A 25898-nucleotide genomic window follows, 5' to 3' on the forward strand; every position below is an offset into this window, starting at 1 on the left:
TGAGAGTATATCAGGTATTTAATGTGTACGTCATTTTCAACAAATACCTAAGCCAGTGCTCTCCGGTTTCATGGATGAAAAGTGCAACATCTTTGCCCAATCCTGGCCAGCCGGCTGACAAGTTAACGAATGAAATGAACACATGCTCATTTGCAATGCACTTTCCAAAAGGTTGATCATCTGTGCATACATAGTTTGCCCATAGTTCAACATGGATATCTTCATACAATAAATATTGTCACAAGTTAACCTCGGTTAAGGGAGTTAAATAAACAGTTTCGAAGGACGTTCTGGAATCTGGTGTTGCTATCATTGGTGACGGTGGACAATACGTTAAATGCAAAAGCCGAGGAATCTGAAATTGCTATCGCTCGACTGCACCGGTGCACACATTGGTCGTAGGTTGTGAGTGCTGCTCTCGTTAGACATTAACCCTGGCAAGAGTGCACAATATTTTATTTTGTTAAAATATGCAGTGGTCATACAGTGCCCATTGTTTTCCTGGAATGGAAGATGCTGATATGTTCAACAAATGAACATAAAGTGCTTTAAATTAAAATGAGTAAGACTACTTCGAAGCACCTTTCTTAAAGTATTTTATTCTGAACAAACATCTGCCCACGGTATACTCACTGCTCAAGACTTTGGGCTTAACGCTCACGTGAAATGACAGTGTGGAGATCACCTGCACAATTAAAGCTATTTAGGCAATGTACACCACAACCAAAGTACTGTTTGATAATACCGTACTGTATAACATTAGGCCTGGTACAAGATGGCTTATGTTTAAACATATCTTCAATGTAATGAGCGACAAATGTTTAAATTTGTTACGTAAATCTGCAGTTCCCGTGGAACTATGTGAACGGCTGACAAATCAACGGGCAACGTTTCCTTTCTCTATAAACGTCTGGTGCCAACACATTACCACGGGGTGACCAGCCCCTCCCCACCCAGCCCCACCCCTCCCCCCACCCAGCCCCACCCCTCCCCCCACCTAGCCCCACCCCTCCCCCCACCCAGCCCCACCCCTCCCCCCCACCCAGCCCCACCCCTCCCCCCCACCCAGCTCCACCCCTCCCTCCTCATTCCGTGTCATCCGGATAAAGGCCTCTCTCACAAAGTTTGTGTGAAAATAAATTCACTCTGCCAGGGGAGCCTCCATTTTCACATAATTGGGCAAAGTATTCCTATTCCTCAAGTTGTCAATTGGGCCCCTATAGCTGTAAAATGATAGAGAATGTACCGTAGTGTGATTTATTGTCAATGTTTGCAATGCAGAGCAGGCGACTGAATAATTCAGAAAACATCATTAAGCGATTAGAAAAATCTATTAACTTTTCTTTATTGCTGAATATACACAAAAAACAATTACGTAATAATAAACACAACTCTCAATGCACATGTGCTTTCACAAACCACAAGCACATGAATTTCAATACCATCACAAGTATTTCTAAGCACACACTATCAGCAGCCATATCAATCCACTGCTGGATGAGGCCTTCCCAAGCCGTCGCAAGCCCCAAATAGCTACAATGTATAAACATTACACAGCAACAAAAACACTCCTGGAACAATAGTAAAATTAAGAATATTACATTGTATTGGAAATAACATAAGAGTTCTTGTTTTGACACAAATAACTACACAACTGTCTACTGTGTGCATATATAAGACTTTAATATAGTATGGGCATCCATAATACAGTTTTTTTGGGTTAGATCGCGTAAATATAAACGTGTCGTTAAACCCGCCACCATCCGACACAGCCAATTAATAAGGTTTGTCACGTAAACAGAACATGCCAATTCGTTACGAGTACAGCACACCGGTGTGTTGGAGAGCAAATCCACAACATTTACAATCCGAGTACGACGTTTCACCATGTTGCACAATACATTCACTCTGCACGATCCACATCAACACAGACAACAATAAATAAAACATTTAACAGTAGAATCGCTGTACCTTTGTTTTGGCATGTTGAGATTCCTTTACATACAAATTCACAAGTATGGAAAGCAAGAAGGCAGTTGAGCATAAGTAGGGTGTATATTTACACACACGCACTGTGGGGATGCAGTGGCGTAGTGGTTAGCGCACTTCACTTTGAACCTGGCCGCCCGAGTTAGATTCCCGCTTCCAGTCAACATCAAGTGGCATATATCTGAACTGGAGCAGGGCCTCCCTTAAGTCGACTCAGCTCCTAAACATGAATATCTGGTGCAGTGTATGAACATCAGCACTGGGGAGACCAAGGCGGCCAGGGATGGTTTATGCGCCATGCCAACCTTCATAGGAGCTCGCAAACAGAATGTGCCCCAAAAGCCTGAAAATGCTAAAATTGGGGGTGTCTATCCTCGTATATATTGTAAAATATGTGGTATTATGCAGAGACCTAATGTGTTTCACCCCATACACAGTTCCTCATGCCACCTCCGGCCCCAGTGCCTTACCACACAGTGTACAGGACTAAAAGCAGCGATGATACAGGATTGCATCCCTGTTATGCGATGGAAACATTCGCTGGTGCAATTACCTGATTGCATGGGTTATCGTAGGCTTTTTTTATTGATTTCATTAAGAAACCACATTGAATGATTAATAACTGCCAAAAGAAAGTGATACACAACAATCGCAACCTATTTGCTATGAACGCACTGCAGGAGAGCCGCACAAGTAAATAGGGAGATGTGTCGTGCTGAAGAGTGAGGTCCATACGCCCCCCACGTTGTAGCCAGCACATCTGTCTTACAACGTCGGGCTTAAAAAATAGTTTTATAGTTTCATAAATAAAATAAAAAAGACCGCAAGATATTATCTAATTTCAACGCAACAGCTGCAGATTTGTAATACACAAAATAAAGCCGTTTAGGACTCCAGTTTAGGTTCAACCTGCCCATTTCCGCGGTCATTGGAGGGGCTACAGTCATCGACCCTCTCCTCCTGGTTCACGGATTCAGTTGTACTTGTTTTGTCTTCGTTTGCTCCATCCTCTGCATCTACACAAGCACAAAGCCAACGAGTCAATGGACAATCACCCTGAAAAAGCAAAACCTTCAGTCGTATACACCATTGTATGGTGTGGTACCTTGTTCATGAAAAAGACTGAACATAATTGATGATCATTTAAAAACAAATGCATTTACTTTTATTTGAACAGCAGTCTACAGCAAGGCAGACGGGAACAGAGAAATGCACTGAAGACAGGGGAGCAATAACAAGCTTATTAAATCAAGATTATATGAGGATGAAATGATACACAAAAGACAAGCATTCAAAAGGCCGAGTGTGTGCATGAAAAGAAAGTATTCCACTCCACAGTAAAGCAAGGGCATGTAGCACAAATGAAAGGAGTCAGCAAAACGTGTCGACCACATTATAGAAATCAGAGGCAAAGTTAACTCGTTGCAATGACGATCACAGTACAACAAAATGCACAATGCACGGTGACATCTGGCTGCACTCGAGCAGCAGCAGGGCTCACCAGACCAGGCCGGCTCGGCCTTGACGTGCGGCACTTCCGCGGGTGCGAGTATGGCGTGCTGCCGGGCCAAGCGCAGCCCCTCGTCCATCAGCATGCGCTGCACCAGCTGCTGCCGCACCAGCGGACTCGGGCGGTAGTTCCCGGGCAGCTCCCCGGACCCAGGCGCGCCGGCCATACTCGAGTCCGAGGCGCCATCCTCCCATGCATCTGCGCACGCACAGCCTCAGTTACATTTCTCTGCAGGTGTCATCGAATCACTCGATTGAGATTTACACAAAGCGGTCATCTCTCTGCCCCCGCTCTCCACCACTGCTGCGACTGCGAAAACTTGGCAGGACTATTCTGACAGAGTTGTGAGATTCTGTGAGGCTTTCCTGGGTAAACGATCATAATGATGAAATATAAATGACACAAAACAGTCTCTGCCGTGACGAGGGCAGGAAGGGGCGGGAGGGGGCGGGGGAGCATCGGTCGTACCCGCGGCATCATCGCCACTCGAGTCGGAGTCGTCGGCACCATCCTCCGGGGTACCCTGCTCCCCGCGCTGCTGCTTGCTGTAGAAATAGCGATCGGAGCGCCTCTGCCGCCGCAGCAGCTCGGCCTGCTCCTGGCTCAGCGCGTGCTGCTCGGCCTGTATCAGTTCCAGCCGCACCTGGTGGGGACGCGTCATAGCTGTGGTTGCTACCTGTCCCTGATTTTCCCAGATCGCCCTCTTCTTGAGGTAGCCATCCTGGAAAATCTCCAAGCCTTCCCGGGACATTAAAAGCCCAAGTTTTTGTCAGTTGCATAATACAAAACTGGATACAATGCATGTGCATTAGGGCTGAACGATTAATCGATTTTAAATCGAAATCGCAATTTGAAACAATGCGATTAGCAAATCGCAAAGGCTGCGGTTTTTTGCGATTTGAAAAGTCCTACTACTTTCTTATTGAAATTGTTTCATTTTTTTATTATTATAAATTTATTTATTTAACTTAACAATTGTTCTATGTTTGATTGTTCTATTTCAATTAAAACATTTTAATAAATACATGTTGGAAGCAATGCATATCTTTTAAGTTCTCATCCTTGCATTAGAATATATAGAGTTCATTTGTTGGTGGTATCATGTGGTAATGCTTGTTTAAAATCTATTACACAGTGAATATTGAACTGAAGCTTGACTTAGAAAAATATAATCGCAAATCAAATCGCAATGTCAGAAAAATCGCAATTAGATATTTTCCCCAAATCGTTCAGCCCTAATGTGCATGTAGTTCTCCCCCCACTTCTGGTATGGTCAGATATTCTTTAACCCATGATAGATACGATTTTTGGGTCCGCAAGAGGTGGCAACCGTCATCACAAACTTGTCGAACAGGCCACGCTTGTGTCTTGGCACAGTATGTTTGTGTGTATTTTATTTATTTATTTCGTACTCTACATAGCCAACCATCATAGGTGCGGGGTAAGGACAACAAACTTATGGCAGGTAATATGCCTGGCTTTCAAGCCCAATATAAAACAGATCTGTACCAAGATCTAATCGGGGGGCTCTGAAACAGACAGGCTTCACACTCCAGGCTCCATTGTCCCTGCTTCACTCATCTTGACTTCAGGCTCCGGTCGATCTGGTCATGATAATTGGACAATTTGGAGTGGAAATATTCACCTCCGAAGTGATTTGGCAAATTGCACCCATTCACGATTGTGGCAATTCGGTTCATGAATAAATTCTTATTTTCACGTTGCAGTATCAAACAGCACCTCTAGTGGCTGCAGGGGTGATGTGAACCCATTGATACAACACACAAACCATGACATCAATTTTCAGACGGGTGGTTCGATGTTTTTATCGTGAATTTCGTAATAAATATTAAGTGACGGATTTAAGGATTGTTCCACGCCTACTGAACATCCCTGAAACATCGTGGAAAAATTACACCGCCATCCTTGTTGAGTGCATATTTCAAAGAGTAGCGAGAACCAATGCAACCACTATCAGGGAACAGTGTCAAAAGTAAAAATGGCCATTATCTTTACAATGGTCGTGCCAGCTCGTTCAAAAATGTAAGCGCCTGTAGTCGCTATCTGATGTATTTCGGGATTGTTCCTGAATTAAATTCGTTAAGAAGCTCCCAGCATGTGAGTCGGAATGCGAGACGCTTAGAACAATCCAGATCTGATGCACGAGGCCATGCAGGGGCAAAGGTCCAGCAACATCAACGTCAGCAGCATCGGAATGAAATCGGGGTTGTTGAGTGTGCGAGCAAACCTGCAGCTGAGTCATGGACGCAGTGGCCCCCGTGCTCTTGGCCTCCACCAGCTGATCCTGCAGGGTGTCCTGGCCCTGTCGTAACGTGCGCAGCCGGTCCTCAATCTCAAACAGGCGATCCTGGGGCACGCACACGCACGGCAAGTTACACCATGACCCCGAAGTGCCGCTCGCTCGCTCGGTCTCACGCCACTGCACCCGTGTCACTCCGCGCGCGTGCCTGTGTCCCCCCACTTTGCACGCACCTGTCTCTTGAGCTTGGCGAGCTCAGCCTGCACCGTGCGGGGGTTAGGGGTGTCGTCACGGCTGAAGAGTCCTCCCCCCTCCAGTCGGGGTCTCTTTGCCACAAGCGAAAACGCACTCTCCATGTACTTGGATCTGTAACGTACAAGCGAGCGAATGGTGCGTCAGTTCCAAGCGAAAAAGCAAACTCCCCTTCTCACATTGTTTAAAAAAAAAGTAGTATTGTGAGGACTGTAAATTACAACATGAATAAGGATACATTACGTCTCTCCACATTACATCTCTCCAAAAAAATTAAAAGCATTTCTTAAAATACCCATCAGCAACAATGCCTTCTGGGGGTGCATAATTTCAGTCGCTAAACAAGGAAACTCTAAACCAGTTTCTACATACAGTGTCTCAAGAGCATTATTTTAAGCCTAATTTATTTTTTATATAGAGAACAATTATATTCTCAATTGACATTATTGCCTGATGGTCTTTGCTTACCCAAAAGTCCTTCATGGGAAAAGAGGCAGGATATTTAAGCGACCTAATATATAACCGAGCAACCAAAATCACTGAAGTTGCTATGATCAAACAACATGATTTACTGCAGAGACATCGCGTCCCCCTAAAGACCACTGTGTGTTGCCAGACCAACTCCAAAGAGGTATCCGACAGATGTAACACAGGGTGGAGCGTACAAGGAACTCCGATGAATATAACAACCGAGTCAAGAAAAACAACGCGCGTGGCGTCCAGTCTATCGATTCAGGAGCTTTCAGAGGAAGACGGCGAGGGGGCGTAGGGGGCGTGGGTCGCGTGCGTCGAACGTACTTTGAGTACTTGCGACTGTAGTGGTAGCCGGACTCGCGCACCACCTGGCGTGCGAGCGGGAAGAGCTCGTCGCGCCGAATCAGCAGGGTCAGGTCACGCGCGCACAGCTGGGCCGCCGCCTCGTTCACCGTCATCTGCGAGCAGCGCACGAATACCGACCCCATGGCATGGAACTCGATCCCCCTTGCTTAGCTGGCCCCCCCCACCCCCCCAAGCTGGACGGCATGACTAACAACGCCGGCGCCGGCGCGTCTTCCACGCCCGCTCAAGTGTCACCGAGATCACATGGCGCAGGAGATGCCGAGCGCCCTGTACCCCAAGTGTAATCCAAAGCTTTATAGGTGGGGGTTGTTGGATCGTACAAAGATCATTATGTCCTGTGATGCGTCCAATCCGATAAGTTATAAGGTGGCCAGTGGATATCACACTACTGTACAACTGGTAGGTTGCTGAATTATCTGCATGGATATATATATGTTTTAGATTAGTCATCCGTATGCATGATTTTCTCTTGGTACTCTTGTTGCCTTCCATATCCAAAACATAATCATGAAGAAAACAACCGATGATTATTATTACGATTGTAACTGCATTGTGTATGGGTGGTCGTCCCCTTCACTTCGGCAGCCTCTCCTGTATTGTAATGTACACTTACACAATATGTAATTGTATGCAGGGAGCTGGGTAGGACATACATAAGGGAAGAGGAACTGGACGCAGCAACAGCGAGCACCCACCTCGTGCAAGGTGAGCTGCCGGCCATCTTTCCGCTTGGAGTCGTAGCGGCCGTAGATGGCGCTGTACCTCCGGATCTCGTCCATGCGGCGGCGGTCGCTCTCGTGCAGGTCGAGGATGTGCGCCAGCGAGCGACCCTGCTTGCGGTTGCCGCGCAGTAGCTCCCTGAGCTCCTCGGGGCTCGGCTGCGGCGGTGCGGGCGTCGACACGGAGCTCAGCAGCCTCTGCGCCGACTCCCCGATGCTCTGAATGGAGGCGTCGTCAAGGCACGCGCCGGGCTCCAGGTCCCGTGGCGGCGACGATGGCGGCGAGCCGGGGCCTTCGTCAGCCGAGCGGCAACCCGAGTCGGCCGGGGAGAGCCTCTGCTGCGAGTGCACGACCAGTGATGCTGGGGGCAGCGCGTCCCGCTGGGGACACACGAGCGCAGCGCACGTGAGGGCGGGGACTGGCACACGGTAGGTTTACTCAAGGCAGCGCAGACCGCCCCGGGTGTGAAACATGCAAGAAGAATGCTTATGCGGACGTGACAGGCACTAAAAGTCAGTCTGATTGACGCGTGATCTAAAATCTGAAAAAAAGCTTAATTTGTTATCTGGCGAAGATAGTAATTAGCCAAGCGTGGTGGTGTGTGCCTCTTAATGTATTGCTTTGGGTGAAGGATTGGTAGATGTTGCAGAATTTATGATTAAGAAACTTCAATCTATCGAGGTAAGATGTGGCAGTGGGGAAAATCTTTTTCAACTCAAAATTTTGCATGATTCTCTCTTAACCGCGAGAGTTTCCTATGAGAACTTGTTTTCTCTCGCACAGTGAAATGACTTAAGGATACTTCCTGAGGAAGAGTATCGATACCCGATGAGGCTGCCCCGAATACCACAGCACTAATTCCATTACTTCTACTCGGTGACCAATCTGAGTGTGTCACTTGCACGGAGACAGGTCCTTCCGCCCCCTCCTCCCGACTCTACACAGAAGCCCCTCACCACCAGGCGGTCCCTCACGAACCTCGCGTGCGGTCGCCAGGGGAGGCGAGGGCCTCTCCACGGCCGGGGCGCTTGGCAGCGGCACGGCCCTGGCCACCTGGTGCTGCTGGCCGTGCGTGGGCGCCGGGTGGATGCGCGCCTGTGCCGACGCGTGAGCCAGGGAGGGGCCGTGCGGCGCGACGTGGGAGCCGGCAGTCGCGGGCACGGCGTCCATGCCGCCAGGGCGGCCGATCTTGGAGGCGCAGCACACGAGACTCTGGGCCAAGCGCACCTGGAGGGGAAGGGCGGCGACCACAGATGCAGCACGGGTCAGGAGAGCTCAATGTGGACACGCATCAGCTCTCGCCGTTTCTAAGTCACTTTTTTGGGGGCGGCAGGGGTGGTGCATTGGTAACTCTTGCGCCTCACAACTAGACTAAATGAGCCTGCACCAGCCAACAGCTACTTTACACAGATGCATGATGTACAGTATTCAAGTTTCCCTACTTATCTGGATAAATGTCTGGATAAAGTTTTTGGGTTGACACAATCTCCGCAATTATTTTGAATGTTCTGGTTACTCTGCTTCAAATGTTGAAATTAAATTAGGATAATTGAGAGAAATAAAGTGCAGTTACTGAAATTAATAGACGCCTCCACCAGGTTGACGCACTGAGGATGTCTCATCACATTGTCAACCCTCGTAGGCAGTGAAGCCTTTGAGATGACATTGCAATTAAGCTCCCAGCACTCCAGCTTTAGCGGATGAGTAAGGTAGCACACAATAACCAAAGCTTATAAATAGTGCAGCACAGCACACACTCAGCCAACACTCTGCCAATCACACCCAGTCACAATCGCACAGCCTAATGGGCAACAAAAGCAGGAAATGAATGTTCGTGAAGTGGCTCTTTCCGAAAATGGCTAAAATTATACCCTGCAATGCGTAATACGTCTTCTACAATCACGCTCATCATCTCTGGAGGGAGACGCGATGACAAGTCGTCCTACGCATGTTTACGATGCTTGCTAAAACGTATTTCATACGTTAATATGGAAATGGAATTTATAAATGAAGCAAAATGAATGGAAAGATATAACCCTTTTCGATCAATGATATGCAAGTCTTTTTTAAAATACACATCTTTGTATGATAATGGCTCATTATTATGGGGGGTTTTGACAGTTACCCGAGTTAATGTGATTTTCACTTCAACTTGTCTCTTATCCCTGTAACCGTTTTCTACCAGCCCTGTCGATGCAGCTTGAGAACAAAAGTATTGCCTCTACTGTTGTCTCCTGCATCCATAGTAGACATGTCCTGCTCGACTCGTGTGATCCACTGACCCAACCGGCCCTCCATACACAATAGGCACGTAACGACAAACAGAGCCATCAATTAAAATCGATTCTCACACTCACCACAAAATGTGCAATCAACTGAATGTGCGTGAGAATCAATAATTTACCCATTTATGAAAATTATTGACAGACCTCTGAAACCAAGCAGGGTTCAGCTGGATGGAGCAGCCTGGATGGGTGACCACTGTGTACACAAGACAGGTGTTGCAAGATGCGTCGTGGGCAGAGGGCATTTTCTGTAAATCCCCCACCTTCACCAACCCAAGCTTCAACTATCACCCATTGGAATAAGAGGTTCATCCATCTCTTATTGATTGTATTCATTAGCATAACAAAAAACACAGCACATCAAGTGCATTGCATTCACATAAATTGTGTGCACACAGAAATTATTTGTGGGAAAACTAAAACCATGTAGGCCAATGCTGCGTACACCTCGTGCCGCACAGGGACACCTGCAAATGGGGCACCCCTTGTTGGCTAGACCGTCGCAGGGCATTGCGAGGCCACATTCCTTCATCGATTCACCCCAAAACACAGCCCACGTTTTGAAATTTCCCGACAGCAGTTAACGACGGCAGAACTTCGCCGTGCTGGAGTCGCGTGACGCGGTCACCGTCTGCTCACCTGCGCCTCGAGGGCATTGCTCGCCGGGTTGGGGCGCGCCACAGCAGAAGCCGACAGCTCCGGAACGCGCGTGAGCGGGATGCTCGCTGCCGGGAGCTTGGTGAGCGGTTGGCTGAACCCCCCGGGGTTGCTCACCTGCGCCACCAAAATCACACGCACAGCCACTGTGATGGACAGCCACTGTTACGCACAGGCCGGGGGGAACGGTCGAGCGGTGGCGAGCGTAATGAACGTACACCTGGCGGTGAGTGTGGGTTGAGCAGTGTAGGTAGCTCGTTAAAAGTGGAGAGTCACAAAATAAATACTCGGGTCGCTAAGTGTCCCAAGGTCGACCTCTAAAAGTTGTCAAAACCATCAAGACAGCTTTACTAACTTTTAAACAAAGTAAACTCATACAAGATCCTTAATACACATCAGGAATCGTGTCAATTGACCATTTACCAAGTATTAACTCATAGATGGTCATTAATACAGAGCTGGAATCTCTCCTAAATCTGCATAAGTCTGAGAAAGTCACGGTATTTGTCACTCGTCACTTTGACAACATTTTATCACCGTGAAAACCCCAGAGAACATCTCTAAATCTACCAAACAAACTCGCCAGGTTGGCAACACTGGTGGCAAGTGGCGCTGGCGGGAGTGGAGGGATCGCAACTACCGGTGGAACTGACCCACTCCTGCAGCGCCTTCTGCAGGCGGCGCACGTGCAGGGGCTTGCTGGCCATGCCCACGAGTGCCATGATCTCCAGGAACTCCTCCTCGCTCGCCTCGCACAGCTGCGCCACGTCGTCGCCCCCCTGCGCCACGAAGGGCTCGTAGTACGACAGCAGGTTGGCACGCTGCAGCACGCGGAACAGCTGCAGCTCGCCCAACGTGCTGGGCTTCATCACCACCGCCATGGTGCCCCGAGCCGTGCCCACAACCAGACCGTCTGTCGTCGCCGCACCGCCGCCGTGCGACAGCCTGCGGGGGGTGACAGACAACGGCACTCAAGTCGTACGTGTGGTATTCATTTCCTTCATCAAGTTAAGAGATTGAAATGTCGATAGGCAGTGGTAGTTTATTTTATTCAGCAAAAGGTTACGATGAGTGGATGAAAGTCGTCAAGTTTGACGATGGCTAAGGTCGCCCGCCAAAGAACTTGGCATCGCTGATTTGATGCGACGAAGCGAATGAGTCTGATGAAGACGCAGACATACTTTAGTAAAATTATTAGAGACTCCAGTGTACTGCGGCACACAAAAAACGGTAAATGGGTATATGTAAATAAAAAAGGATGACTGAGTTCACTGATTGAATATCCAGAGATTATTATGGGGGGAGAGGAGGATGGGATCGTGTGCCCTGCACATCAAATCAAATGTATAAATAAGAGTGGACAATGTTTTAACTGCTTGTATCAACTAGACTAAGAGAATGATCATGAATTACATTTGTAAGGCACATTTAATCGTAGATCCCAATGCACCAATGAAAAAATTAAACCCACAGACTGAGACTGAACTAACATTACAAAGATTGTGGTTGACAAGACGAAGACTATTACTAAACTAAAGAATGCTGACTAAAATAACACTGGTCTAATGCATGGCTAACTGACAAGCCCTTGTAAGAGCAACGGGTATCCATGTTTCCCATGTGGCAGGCTATAAGCAAGGCTCCCCCCTGAAACTCTGGCCGGTCTCATCAGATCCCATTAAACTAAGCAGTATCGAGCCTGCTTAGGATTCTGATAGGAGACTGCCGGCATATTACAGTTGCACCGAGAGGCGGCCAAGAGATGGCAGTACAGCATTGGACTCTGTGCAGAGCTGTGAGTGTTATTCTCTCATATGCAAGTGGTTCATCCCTGCATATCGAATGCTTATTCATGCAGTTAGTCAAACGTCTCATTGCACGACCTTGCTGAAACAGTGTCTTGACTCAGTGAGGATCTCCAGGGTAAATAATAATGCTCTTTATCATCATCATTAAATACAGGTTGCAAAATTTGGACATCGGCCACATGGGGCGATCCTATATCTGTCAGTGAGCGAAACTTTCATTCTTGCCACGTGTTTTTTATTTAATTTACAAAATAGAGCTCCCCACCCTGTGACGATGTTGTTTTTGTATCCAGCGTAGATGCTGGGATCCTGTTTGAGTGCGGAGACTACATGGTTTAGAAAGGCAACAACCAGCTCTCGCCTTTGACAAATCACTCAGAATGACCCCCTCATCCTATCAGACCTCAGAAGTCAAGCAGTGATGATCCTGGATAGCGCAAGGATGTGCGACCACCACCATGTGCAAGAGACATGCCATAGGCACTGTGGGCAGCAGAGGGCAATGCAGCATCAGCAGTTCTGCACTCCCTCCCCCTCCCCACTGATCAGCGTAAAGTTTGGTGAAATATCCCGAATGGCCCGCAAAGTGTGGGGGAGGCCTTCATTCTGCAGTGGACTGACAGAAAGGGCTGTGAATGTACCTAACACGATCACTAGCAATGTGAGATACAAGGCTCACCGATACTCAGTGGTACAGACAGTGGCTGGTAGAAGAGAGAGTCCTGCGATCTTTGAAGCAAAAAATTGGGGGAGTGGTAGTGTAGCAGTGAGCGCTACATTGCGCTACGAACCTGGCTATCCGAGTTCGATTCCTGCTCATGGCCACCAACACCAGTGACGATTATTTGAACCGGTCGACTCAGCCTGAGTATCTGGTGCAGTGTGTAAACATCGCCACTCGGGATACAAAGGCCGTCCCGGCCTTCATAGGTGCGCGCTAACAGCACTTGCCCCAACAGTCTGTTAAGGCTATACGGGGATCGTTGTCTTTATCCTACGATATGTGATGAAAAATAAGCCCCATTGCCCTGTGGTTAAGCGTGGAGGCTTCTGTGAATATTCGACACGTGCCCGCGTTTAGTACGTAAACCAATCGGCCTCAATATGACCTCTTGAAATTTGCAGCTAACAAATTTATATCTAAACCTTTAAAACTATTTGCTTTTATCCAACTTGTCATGCAGAATAAATGTTACATAGCCTTTAGTGGGTAAGTTTTCTTTGCATTAGTTTTATGCCATGCCTCTGCGTTCGAATTACAATAATCTCGATATGGAATCCACTAAAAATAACACAATCTGGAGACAATTCCTGTTCATCAACTACACAGGTGTAACAATCTGTGTTGCTGCCCCATGCCCTAAGCAAGATAAGTGATGCTGTCTGGACTTCACTGTGTTATTAAGATGCAAATATGTCTAATCATGCTCCGTAAATAAATATATCCATCAAAAATGCAACAAATTACAGGAAAATTAGTATGAAATGTATAAGTGTTTGTGGGAACATGGTACGTCCGCTTTATTTTAATGTGTGGAAATACATTTTCAATGTATGAAAATAGTCTTCGTGAAAGGCACAGAGCTAATTTTAATGGGTTTTTTAATACTACACATTCCCCTTTGGGGTTTTAGCTGACGCCAGCCGCCCACGCACACACCCACTACGCACAAATGTTCACAAAGACATCCGCCCGCCCACCCACACAAGCCCTCTCCTTCCCATGGTCAGTGTTCTTTCCACACCACCCCCGTCCCTCATCAGACCCGGCAGTAAAAGCTCTCCGATTGCGCGCACTCTCCTCCCACACAGCTGCGCCTGGCACGGCAACTCCTCCTCCCACGCAGCCGCCTCCACTTCCTCTGACCACGCGCCGAACGTTCCGTCTCTCAAACCCCAATTCACCCGTCCCGTGGCGTACGTCACCGATAACAGTCCCCACTACCACCACCACCATACACAACATCAACCCCTCCCCCTCTCTCACAGGACCAGCACCAAACACACCACCAATCCCTCTTCACGGCACACACCATCACCACCACACACCACCAACCCCTCTCTCTCACACAGTACACACCACCAAGTTCACCAACCCCTCTCTCACAGCACACCACCACCAACCCCTCTCTCTCTCACAGTACACACCACCAACCCCTCTCTCTCTCTCAGCACACCACCACCAACCCCTCTCTCTCTCTCACAGTACACACCACCAACCCCTCTCTCTATCTCTCTCACGCAAATCTCCCAGCACCGTGCCACTTCTTCTGGCCCAATGTACTGTATATTAACTCGAATAATTGTGGCGCAGTGGTAACACATGTGGTGCCTCACAGCGAAAAGCTCCTGGATTATATTCCGCCGATAGCCAAAAGAAACCATACAATATAGCTGGTATTTTTTAGAACAGTTTTTTTTGCGTTTAGTTTGTTGTCCTCCCACACCTCCGATTAGCACGGATGGTGCGGAAGAAGTCCAACATATATAACCAAATATCCCAATGCTGAAAATGTATCTACAAGTACTCAATTGGGATTACACATAGCTAATCGCCCCCTACTGCAAACACTTGGCAGGACCCTTGAGACTCAAGTAAGGCTTCCCTGGGTAAACAAGTGTGATGATGATAATAATGATGATCGTCTCATTGACACCACATATTTCTTGACATACTATCGACTAGAGTAGGTACACATGCTACACACGACACTCAACAGAGGCAGCCTCGCTGCAGGAGGATTGAGGAGTAAACCCAGCTGAGATTTGAAGTTTTCGTGACTGCAGGGATCCATACTCTTTGGTTCTTTCGGTAAAGTCACGTAGGTATAAAATAAAATTAATTAAATCACGACGTATCGGGCGCAACACAAGCGTCCGTCATCAGGTGGGACAACCACAGCAAGAAACAATTGCTGAAGTGGGCAAAAGGGCTGCTGCAACAAATGGCCTGTTTATGGCCTCTTTCTTGCTGTGGTTGTCCCACCTGATGACGGACGCTTGTGTTGCGCCCGAAACGTCGTGATTTAATTTGATACCTACGTGACTTTACCGAAAGAACCAAAGAGTATAAACCCAGCTTCCTGCCTCCTTCTCTTTCCACGAGCTCCTTCACTCGCCCACTCTGGCCCTGCTGCTGCTGCTGCCTCGTCTCCATCTGGACCAAAAGGCAGCCAGCCAGGTCCTTTACAACAAGTAGAAGAGTTCTCATTTTCATTTGCTGCATTCATTCAATTGTACACCCACGCACGCACGAGCGCGTGCACGCACGACTGCCACCCACACAATATGCATGGCAATCTGTGGCACACTCGAATGTGCATTCATCACAATATACAAATTTAAAAAAAACTTCTCCTACGCACGTATCTTTCACGTACGAATCGTCTGACCAACAATGGGCTAAATGAAGCAACTTCTCTATTCATCAGATTTGAGAAATTTGAAAAAGAATGAAGTCCACACTATAGTAATCGATATAATCGATTATTGTAAAACCTACAAATGAATATTAGTTGCTACTTTAAGCTTACAACACATTTTTTTAACTATATTATAGTAACTACATAAAAGTTATTTTCGTAACATTCTTTAAAAGTGCAGTGCAACATTATTTGGAAATTGTGATTTTAGAAATCACCTATGCAATGTCACACTTTTGAACGGCTCCTTGAGATGCGGTCACATTCAGAACCTAAATAAAGCCAAATTGTATTGTATAGTATATGTAGTGTGGTCACACAATTTGCAAGTCAATTGTTACGTATATAAAGGCACACTTGCTCCTGTCAACACAGATTTAACACAAGTCAGGGCAAAAAATACCATCTCAAGTTGCTGTCCTGCTCGAAACTTCCAAACTTTTGAGTACAACTTAAAAAACACAATGTAACAATAAGTGTATCAAAGTATGCACTAGAAGTTTTTAAAACAGTTTGATAACATAAGAGAGTGGGTTTTTTTTAAGCGTCTGTTTCCTGAAAATGCCATATGGTTTAAAAACATGGACATTAGCAAACAAAGGCTGAAAAATGTGCCAAGAAGCATGGCGATATGCATGAATTACATCGAGAGACAAAAAGAGAAACTCGTGGATCGGAGAACATATGCAAGTTAGAGACATCACGTTGATAGTTGGGACAAGTAATTAGGCCTCTGAAGAACACGTCGAGACAAGAGACGATTGGCAGTGGTCGAGATCGAGTTCGTGGCAGCCAAAGAAAAGAACACACCGAGAGCACGTCACCTGCAGAGATGGAGCAATGAAATATCCTCGTGTGCAGGAGCTAGATGGATTGTTGCTGCATTGCAAGACCATGAGACGTGACTTTAATGCATAGGTAAAAGATAATGACAATATCCTTCTATGCTTGTGTCAAATAACACGAATGGTGCCTTCCAAGTCTTAGAAATTAGTAAGGCAGCAGCAATAGGTTGTCGGGTTTTCTTCTGGGTGAAAATTTATGTTGGTGCCTTTAAACCAAGTGCTTCACGATTAGTTTGGCTACAGTCACTATACTGTCCAGTATTATAACAAAACTTGGTTAAAGTAGTAATCGTGGAAGTGTGATCGAAAGCTTTAGTCAACCAAATGAAATGGCACGCTGTGCAAAACAAAATACGATATCATGCACATGGGTATCACACGCAACACACAAAGGTGTCACCTCCTGCAACGTGCCTCTGAGCACACCACCACACCAGCCAAACAAAAGGCGTCTCTCTTCCTCTCCACGTTTCCCATTGTTACAGCTGTGAGCATCTGCGTACAAGTGGCTGGCGTGAATGCGTCTCTAAAGCCCCATCAACCAGCGTTGCTGTGTGTGGGCCGGTGGATGTGCTGCAGTGAGAGACACCGCTGCCTGCCAGAGCCCTCCTTGCACCGCACGCACGCACAGCCTAAGGTGCCCTTTCTTCTCGATTTAAAGCTTTCGTGACTGCAAGGATTCATCTTCTTGGTTCTTTCGGTAAAGCCACGTAGAAGGGAAATAATAAAATAATAAAAATAAAACATAATAAAATGCAATTATCACGATGTTTCGGCCACAACGCAAGCAGCCGTCCTCAGGTGAAGAACAGGTCTGTCGGAAAGACAGCATCCAACAGCCCTGTTCTTCACCTGAGGACGGCTGCTTGCGTTGTGGCCGAAACGTCGTGAGAATTGCAATTTATTAAGTTTTATTTTTATTATTTTATTATTTCCCTTCTACGTGACTTTACCGAAAAAAACAAGGTGGTGCCCTTTCCTCTCGTGCTGCTGCTGCTGCCCGCCCACGTGCCCCACGTGGCCATTATCGGCACCAGCTGCGCGTGAACGTCAGAGGCGTGGGGGGGCGTCCTGTGGAGGGCTGCTCGCTCGCTCGCTCACGGGGAAAACGCGGCAGGGAGGGCCGGAGACTGCAGCCTCCCACACACACACAGCAAGGTCCTGGGGTGAAGCAACAGCGCGGATAGAAAGCGGCCCCCTTTGTGCCTCTTGCGGCGTCGTTGTCGTGCGCTGTGGAACCCGCGGGTGCGTCACACCAAGTGGTGGCTTTGTGAAGCTGTCCCGGGCCCTCCTCCAGATTACGACTCGGTCTTACGCGACAACTTCGTCGCGCACCTACGATTGAGCACGTACGGTGTGAAAGAAGTGCAATAATACAGGGACTTTGTGCGGCGTGTACACGTCCGGCACTTTGGAGACAAAAGGCAACCCCATTCCCCTCTCAATATGCTGTGCTGGAGAAGCTGTCGGTCTCCCCGTGTTCTGCTGATGATGGTGGACGTCACGCCACGATCCCGCAGCGAAGTGACATTGACAGGCTGCGGTCCAAGTGTCACTTCCAAAACAAGCGAGGGAAATTTGAATTGACAGCGGAAAACTTCATAGAGACAGTAGCCAGAAGCACAGCAGATGGGTCCACACGGGTACGCGGAACAGAACATCGGTGTCAGGTTAAACCCTCACCCCACACGACATCGACCCTCACGACCTCGACCCTCACCCCACACGGCCTCCACCCTCACCCCTCACGACCTCACCCCTCACGACCTCGACCCTCACGGCCTCACCCCTCACGGCCTCGACCCTCACCCCACACGACCTCGACCCTCACGACCTCATCACCCCTCACGGCCTCGACCCTCACCCCTCACGACCTCAACCCTCACCCCTCACGGCCTCAACCCTCACCCCTCACGACCTCCACCCTCACCCCTCACGGCCTCAACCCTCACCACACACATCCCATTCCTCACTCAGACTTAAACCCTATATCGCCGCTTAACTCAAACAACATCAACCAAAAGGGTCAAGCTCGGTTACATCACCACCACCACCACAACCATCAACCACAGCAAGCACTGAGATTCCCAACAAGCGGGGTGTGCAGCGACATCGACAAGACACACCACCTGAACAATTGGTGGCCCATGAGCTGAATAGAGCCCAGCTCACATTCGTGTCTCTTGTTCCCCCTCTATCTCTCTCCTGTCCACTTGGGTCTCCGGTGTCTCTCCCGTCTCTGTCTGCCCTGTCGGCCTGGCTTCTCAAGGCCTCTCTCTCGTCCCCCTGGCCTCGTCTCGTCTCCCTGGCCCCGTCTCACTCCCTGACCCCGCCTCACGCCCTGACCCCGTCTCACGCCCTGACCCCTGACCCCGTATCACCCCCTGACCTCGTCTCACGCCCTGACCCCGTCTCACGCCCTGATCCCGTCTCACGCCCTGACCCCTGACCCCGTCTCACGCCCTGACCTCGTCTCACCCCCTGACCTCGTCTCACCCCCTGACTCCGTCTCACGCCCTGACCCCGTCTCACGCCCTGACCCCTGACCCCGTCTCACGCCCCGGCCCCGTGTCTCTCCCCCCACCCCGCGTCTCCCCCAGTGCACAGTGGTCACCCTGGTCTCTCGGTCTCCCGACCACCGCTGTCCCAACAACAGCATCATCCTCCCCCCTCATCCCCGTCCGTACCTCGTGTCCGCCTCGACCCGCTGTCGTCGTCTTCTGTCTCGGACTAACAAACAAACAAAAAACCTCTTCGCTCTATTACCGCCGCAGTGCAACGCAGCGTTTTTACGGTGGATCAAGCGGCCTCTTGTCGCGCAGCAGCAGCAACAACAACGACGAGAATCACGCTCTGAACCCCACAACCTCGCGTGTGCCACGCAGGGGAGCCGGGCGAGGAGACGCTGCTGCTGCTGCTGAGGCTGCCTGTGGGAAGTGGAACCCCCCACTACCACCACCCTCCTCATCACGTCTCCCCGAGCGAGCGGCTCCTCCTCCTCCTTCTCCATCTCCACCCCTTCCTCCGTCGTCACGCGGGCGCAGTGCGGGGGTGTGCGTGTGTGGCGCGCCGGTTTGTGCGTGTGGGCGGAGGGTTGGATTGTATGTGTGATGGGTTGGAGTGTGTGTGTGTGATGGGTTGGAATGTGTGTGTGTGTGGAGGGTTGGAGTGTATGTGTGATGGGTTGGAGTGTGTGTGTGTGTGATGGGTTGGAATGTGTGTGTGGATGTGGAGGGTTGGAGTGTATATGTGATGGGTTGGAGTGTATGTGTGTGATGGGTTGGAGTGTATGTGTGTGTGGAGGGTTGGAGTGTATGTGTGTGGAGGGTTTGAGTGTGTGTGGAGGGTTGGAGTGTATGTGTGTGTGAGGTTGGAGTGTATGTGTGTGTGAGGTTGGAGTGTATGTGTGTGTGTGAAAGGTTGGAATGTGTGTGTGCAGTGTTGGAGTGTATGTGTGTGTGAAAAGTTGGAGTGTATGTGTGTGTGGAGGGTTTAAGTGTGTGTGGAGAGTTGGAGTGTATGTGTGGGTGAGGTTGGAGTGTATGTGTGTGTGTGAAAGGTTGGAGTGTGTGTGAAAGGTTGGATTGTTTGTGTATGTGTGTGTGGAAAGTTGGAGTGTGTGCGTGGAGGGTTGGAGAATATGTGGGTGTGTGAAGGGTTGGAGTGTATGTGGATGTGTGGAGGGTTGGAGTGTATGAGTGTGTGGGGGGGGGTCTCAGACTCTGGCGATCCAGAGTCTGAGACCAGGAAAGGCACCGGGCAGAGATTATCTCCCAAGCGAAATGCTGAGGGAGTGTGGCGTTTGTGCACAGACTGCACTACATGACATCATAACAACAGTCTGGACTACTGGACGGGTTCCACAGGATTGGAAGGATGCCCTGATGGTCCCCCTCTTTAAGAAGGGGGATCGCACAGACTGTAACAACTACAGGGGCATCTCACTCAGTGTACTGGGAAAGGTCCTGTCAAGGATAATTCAACATCGCCTTGCCAGGCATGCTAAGGAGAGGCTTGCGGAGCCCCAATGCGATTTCAGGAAAGGGCGGTCCTGCACAGATGCCATTTCTTCTGTCCGTCTGCTACAGCAGAGGTGTAGGGAATTCCAACAAAACCTACATCTCTACTTTATTTACCTGATATTCTTTGTGTCTTACGGTAAAGTCACGTAGATTACCGAAAGACCCAAAGAATATGAATTCCTGTAGTCACAAAAGCTTTAAGTCAAGATTTATTGACCTCGTCAAGGCCTATGATTCCATCAGTAGGCCTGGGCTCTGGGTTATTATTCGTGCTTTTGGAGTCCCTGACCCTCTGCTCACGATCATTAAGGACCTTCATGATGGTGAGCGGGCCCGGGTAAAACTACTTGGCCGAGAGTCGGAGCCATTCCCTGTACACCTTGGGGTGCGACAGGGATGTCCTCTGGCTGCCACATTATTCAACTTATTTTTCGACCACGTAGTTCGTGAAGTCTTCGATGGCTGTACCGGAGGAATTTCCATCTGGTACAGATACAATGGGAGGCTGATCGATGCCCGGGTACGGTCAAAGGATGGCTCCCTATTGCTCAACCACGTTATGTATACCGATGATCTGGTAATTGCTGCTCACTCAGAGGAGACGTTGGAGGCGCTGCTGAACCTGGAGCTTGCCACTAAGAGGTGGGGCCTTACCATCAGCTCCACCAAAGCTAAGTACCTGCCTGGGTATTTTGTACAATCGGACATTCCACCCCCACAACTCCCAATCGGTGATGGGGCAGTTGTGGAGAGAGTGGAGAGTTTCCCATACATGGGCAGTGTGCTTATGGCCGGCTCCAGTTTAACAGCAGAGGTCTCACTCCGAATCAGTCGAGCGGCAATATCTTTTCATCGGTTGCGTAACACTGTGTGGAAGCAACCTGGTCTGTCGCTCCGCACGAAGCTTCAGGTCTTCTCGGCCACAGTCATTCCCTCCCTTCTCTACGCTTGCCAAACGTGGACCCCCCATATGGAGCATCTGCGCCGGTTAGAAACATTTAGGATGGCCTGCCTACGATCCATCCTGGGTTTAACCAGGCTGGATTGTGTGAGGAGCTCAGAAATCCTTGAAAGATCTGGGCAAAGTCCCATTGGTGAGCTCCTCCGGCAGGCAAGGTTGCGTTGGCTGGGTCATGTAGCCCGCATGCCCAGCCACTGCATGCCGAAACAGCTTTTGTTTGGCCGGATCGAGGGGGCTAAACGGGCGCGGCACGGGCTAGAGAAGAGATGGAGTGATGTGGTATAGGGGAACGTAGATCTGAGTGGACTTGCCGATGACTGGTACCAGCGGTGTCAAGAACAACGGAGAGCAGGGGAGCGACGCTCACAACAACGAGCGGAGCGCCGGGTGGCTAAAGCACAGCAAGTTGGCACAGTCGGGGGCACAGGTGGTGCATCAGCCAGTCATCTCAGTCAGTCGACCCGTGGCACCTGGGTCTGCCCCGTGACCTCCTGCCAGCGGGTGTTCGACACTTCACGTGGCCTCAAGGTGCACATAGCCTGGCACAAACGTCGTGGTGACGTCACCACCACTTAGTGGCGAATGGCGGTTGTTGTTGTTGCATGGTCGGAGTCTACGTGTGCGGATGGTTGGATTGTATGTGTGTGTATGGTTTGAGTGTACATTATGTGTGTGGGAATTGCAGCGGTTAGCGCGTTGTGCTATGAACCCGATGACCCGAGTTCGATTCTCGCTCACGACCAACAACAGTGGCGAGTATTATAACCGGTTCTGGGCCTCCCCTCGGTCGACTCAGCCTGAATTGAGTTCCTGGTGCAGTGTGTAAACATCGCCACTCGGGAGACAAAGGCGGTCTGGCGTGGCGCTCGACATCCACCCCCTCGTGTGCCGTGCCGGCCCTTCATAGTTGCTCGCTAACAGCACTTGCCCCAACAATCGGTTAAGGCTATACGGGGGATCTTTGTCTTTGTGTGGGAAGTGAGAGGGTGTGCGTGTGGGGGGGGGTGTTAGAGAGTGTTTGTGTAGAGGGTGAGGGTGTTTGTGTGGGAGAAGTGGGAGGGTGTGCGTGTGGGGAGTGTGTCCAGGGGGGATCGTTGTGAGTGGGGAGAGTTTAGAAGGTCTGCTGGGTGTGCGCGTGTGGGGAAGTTGGAGAGCAGCGTGTGTGCTTTCAAGGGAGGGTGTGCGTGCAGGGGAGCGGTGGCGCAGTGGTTATCGCTCTACGCTACGAACCTGGGGGCCCGAGGTCGATTCTCGTTCACGGCCGACACCAGTCACGAATATCTGAATCGGTGCTGGGCCTCCCCTAGGTCGACTCAGCCTCAAATGAGTACCTTGCCTGGTGTGTAAACATCGCCCCTGGGGAGACAAAGGCGGCCGGGCGTGGTGCTGGCCACCCACCCCATCATAGGTGCTCGCTAACAGCACTTGCCCCCAACGGTCTGTTAAGGCTATACGAGGGATACTCTTTGTTTTTTTCAGTAGTCACGTACGTGACTTTACGTATGTGACTTTACCGAAAGAACTAAAGAGTATGGATTCCTGCAGTCACGAAAGCTTCAAATCAAGATTATACGAGGGATATTTGTATTTGTCTTTGGAAAGATAGGGCAGGTTGTGTGTGTGTGGTGTCGAAGTGTATTTGTGGAAGCGAAAAGGCGTGGGTTTCAGTGACTGAATGTTTGCTTTGAGAGGAAAGATATATGTGTCTATACGGTTGGAAGGGTGGAGGATAGAACGCGTGGGAAAGGAGAGTTAATGAGTATCTGTGTATAGGAGAAAATTGGGTGCTTGTATGTGTGTGTATAAGTGGACGGCCATAATACATGGGTAATCGGTGTAGTGTGCAAACGTGTTTTTATTTACGTGAGGAAACTGTAGAAGCTAAAGGTTATTCATGGAGAACATCTGGAGATAATTGGTTTTTTACCCTTCTATCTGGCAACAAAACTGACACCTTTTTTACAAGGAGTCATGTTTACATAGACCACAATACCTGAAGTCATAATGCAAACAACCCATGTGAGCCTAGTCTGACATGGGTTGGAAAGCTGTCTCTGGTGTGGACCAATCAACTTCAAGGACAGTGCACATTATCAGAGTTATGTTTTTTGTTTGCATTATGACTGCAGGTATCGTGGTCTATGTAAACATGACTCCTTGTAAAAAAGGTGTCAGTTTTGTTTCCAGATAGAAGGGTAAAAACCAATTATCATATTTTTACTGGCAAATGAGGTTCCAATGGTGTAAACATTTGGAGAATATACTAACGCCACTCATAAAGCACCCGAGCCAGGAATTGAACCCATGTGGTAATTAGTGGAGGGACGCGTATGGGGGTAACGCGGTGGCGATATGTTAACTACCTCGCCTGGTATACAGAAGGTCATGGGTTCGATCTCAATCCCGACCCTGACGCTTGTATATTTGGAGTTTGCGTGTGTCTCTCCCCGTGAACGTGTGGATTTATCTTGGGGTCCTCCAGTTTTTCTCTCTACATGAAAATTTCCAAATGATAAGCCCCTTAATTGAGCTATCATTCGTGGCCAGGTCGCTTCTGAAAAATAGCTATATATCTCAGTTAGCCTTTCCTGGTGAAATAATCAATAGTTAACTCATATATTTGTAGTCTGTATGTCGAGGAAAAGTTTTTGGGTGTCTTTGTGAGTTGGTGTGTTTAGGGTATGTGGTATGTGTGTGTGAGACATTCATATAATGTCTGTCGGACATCGATGTGTGTGTAGGATGGGAGAATGTGTGGGTGAGACTGTTGTGGGCGTGTGTGTGTTGAGGTGGTGTGAGTCAGGGGTTGGCCTGCCTACGATCCATCCTGGGTTTAACCAGGCTGGATTGTGTGAGGAGCTCACAAATCCTTGAAAGATTTGGACAAAGTCCCATCGGTGAGCTCCTCCGGCAGGCAAGGCTGCTTTGGCTGGGTCATGTAGCCCACATGCCCAGCCACCGGCAGTCGCCTTCCAACGACAACGGAGAGCGGAGGAGCACCGCTCACAACAACGAGCGGAGCGCCGGGTGGCTAAAGCACAGCAAGTTGGCACAGTAGGGGGCACAGGTGGTGCATCAGCCAGTCGTCTCAGTCAGTCGACCTGTGGCATCTGGGTCTGCCCCGTGACCTCCTGCCAGCGGGCGTTCGACACTTCACGTGGCCTCAAGGTGCACCTAGCCTGGCACAAGCGTCGTGGTGACGTCACCGCCACTTAGTGGCGAATGGCGGTTGTTGTTGCTAAGAAGGGGATAAAGCTGCGTGTGTGTTGGCGGGACACGGATGTGGTGTGTGGGTGGGACGTGTGTATGCTGGCAGTGGAGCATGGGTGTGTGTTCCCATATGGGTAAAGAGTCTGGGTGTGTGTATGGAGTATATGGGTGTGTGTATGGAGTATCTGACAAAATAAAATACGATAATCTGCCAAAACGTTACAATAATATTGTATCTATCTCAGAGATAGCATGGACGTCTCGTTATTACGTTTTCTTAACCGGTTACTTTGTATGACTTTGTGTGTGTGTGTAAAACAAATGTGTGTGAGTGTATAGAGCATATATTATTTTATATCGAGACAATCATAGGGAAGGGAAGATCTCATCTTCAATACTTTCCAACAATCAATCATTAGACCTTCAACTTGTCAGTCCACGCGCCTGTTTCTGATGGTTAATTGATCAGAAGTCAAAGATGCACCACATGCTGTCCTCAGCACATGATGCACACGCTGTCCGTATGCTACAGCAGACCTTACGGTGTCTTACATGACATCATTACAACTAACCGGTCAACATTATGGGTTTGGTAGGATTGGAAGGATGACGCTGATTGTAACAACGACCAGGGCATCTCTTTGCTCAGTGAGTTGAGAAACTCCCAGTTGGTTTCAGGCAGGAGCTTTCCTGTATGTATGTTGAACTTCTTTCGCACCGTACGTAGCCAACCGTTCTAATCGGAGGTCCTGCATGGATGCCATGTGCTCTGCCTGGCACATGCCAGGGGATGACGTCACAGTCACTCAAGTGGCGTTGAAAAAAGGTGTGCGCGTGCTCAGGCCGTGTGTGTAACTGTTGGTATAGGTCTGTAGGACCTGTGTCTGTGACTGTGTGTCGGACGTGTGTGTGTGCGTGACTGTGTTGACATGAAGTGTGCGCGCGTTACTGTGTGCGTATGATGTGCGTGGTTGTGTGGTGCACTTCGCTTGGCAAAGGCACCGGGGGTGACGTTACCGCCACTTCGTGGTGAAGGTCGGTTGTTGTTATTGTTTGGAGAGCGGGAGAGTGGTGAAAAAGTAAAGCCTGTTTGTTTGTTCATCATTTTGACACCGGC

The 25898-nt window shown here is 49.1% G+C and overlaps 1 protein-coding gene across 3 annotated transcripts; it reads right to left on the bottom strand.

The window, feature by feature from the left end:
• Positions 1-1312: 1312 nt before the first annotated feature.
• NAB1 (NGFI-A binding protein 1) lies at positions 1313-19613 on the bottom strand. 3 transcript variants are annotated; one of them, XM_078608257.1, is made up of 12 exons: positions 19276-19342; positions 12797-12937; positions 11167-11458; positions 10496-10630; positions 8550-8798; positions 7547-7951; positions 6810-6943; positions 5993-6125; positions 5748-5867; positions 3968-4142; positions 3491-3697; positions 1313-3005 (listed from the first exon to the last, which is right to left on the bottom strand). In XM_078608257.1, exons 3-12 carry the CDS (start codon positions 11392-11394, stop codon positions 2875-2877), a joined length of 1917 nt encoding a protein of 638 aa, XP_078464383.1. In that variant the 5' UTR covers positions 11395-11458; positions 12797-12937; positions 19276-19342; the 3' UTR covers positions 1313-2874. The 3 variants fall into 3 exon arrangements, with proteins under 3 accessions (XP_078464383.1, XP_078464375.1, XP_078464368.1); XM_078608249.1 differs by lacking the exon at positions 12797-12937 and having other exon boundaries at positions 1313-2999; positions 19276-19613; XM_078608242.1 differs by lacking the exon at positions 12797-12937 and having other exon boundaries at positions 19276-19613.
• Between the last annotated feature and the right edge of the window lie 6285 nt (positions 19614-25898).

Source organism: Lampetra planeri, chromosome 2 (genome assembly GCF_965212315.1).
Source record: "Lampetra planeri chromosome 2, kcLamPlan1.2.h2, whole genome shotgun sequence".
Lineage (NCBI taxonomy): Eukaryota > Metazoa > Chordata > Hyperoartia > Petromyzontiformes > Petromyzontidae > Lampetra > Lampetra planeri.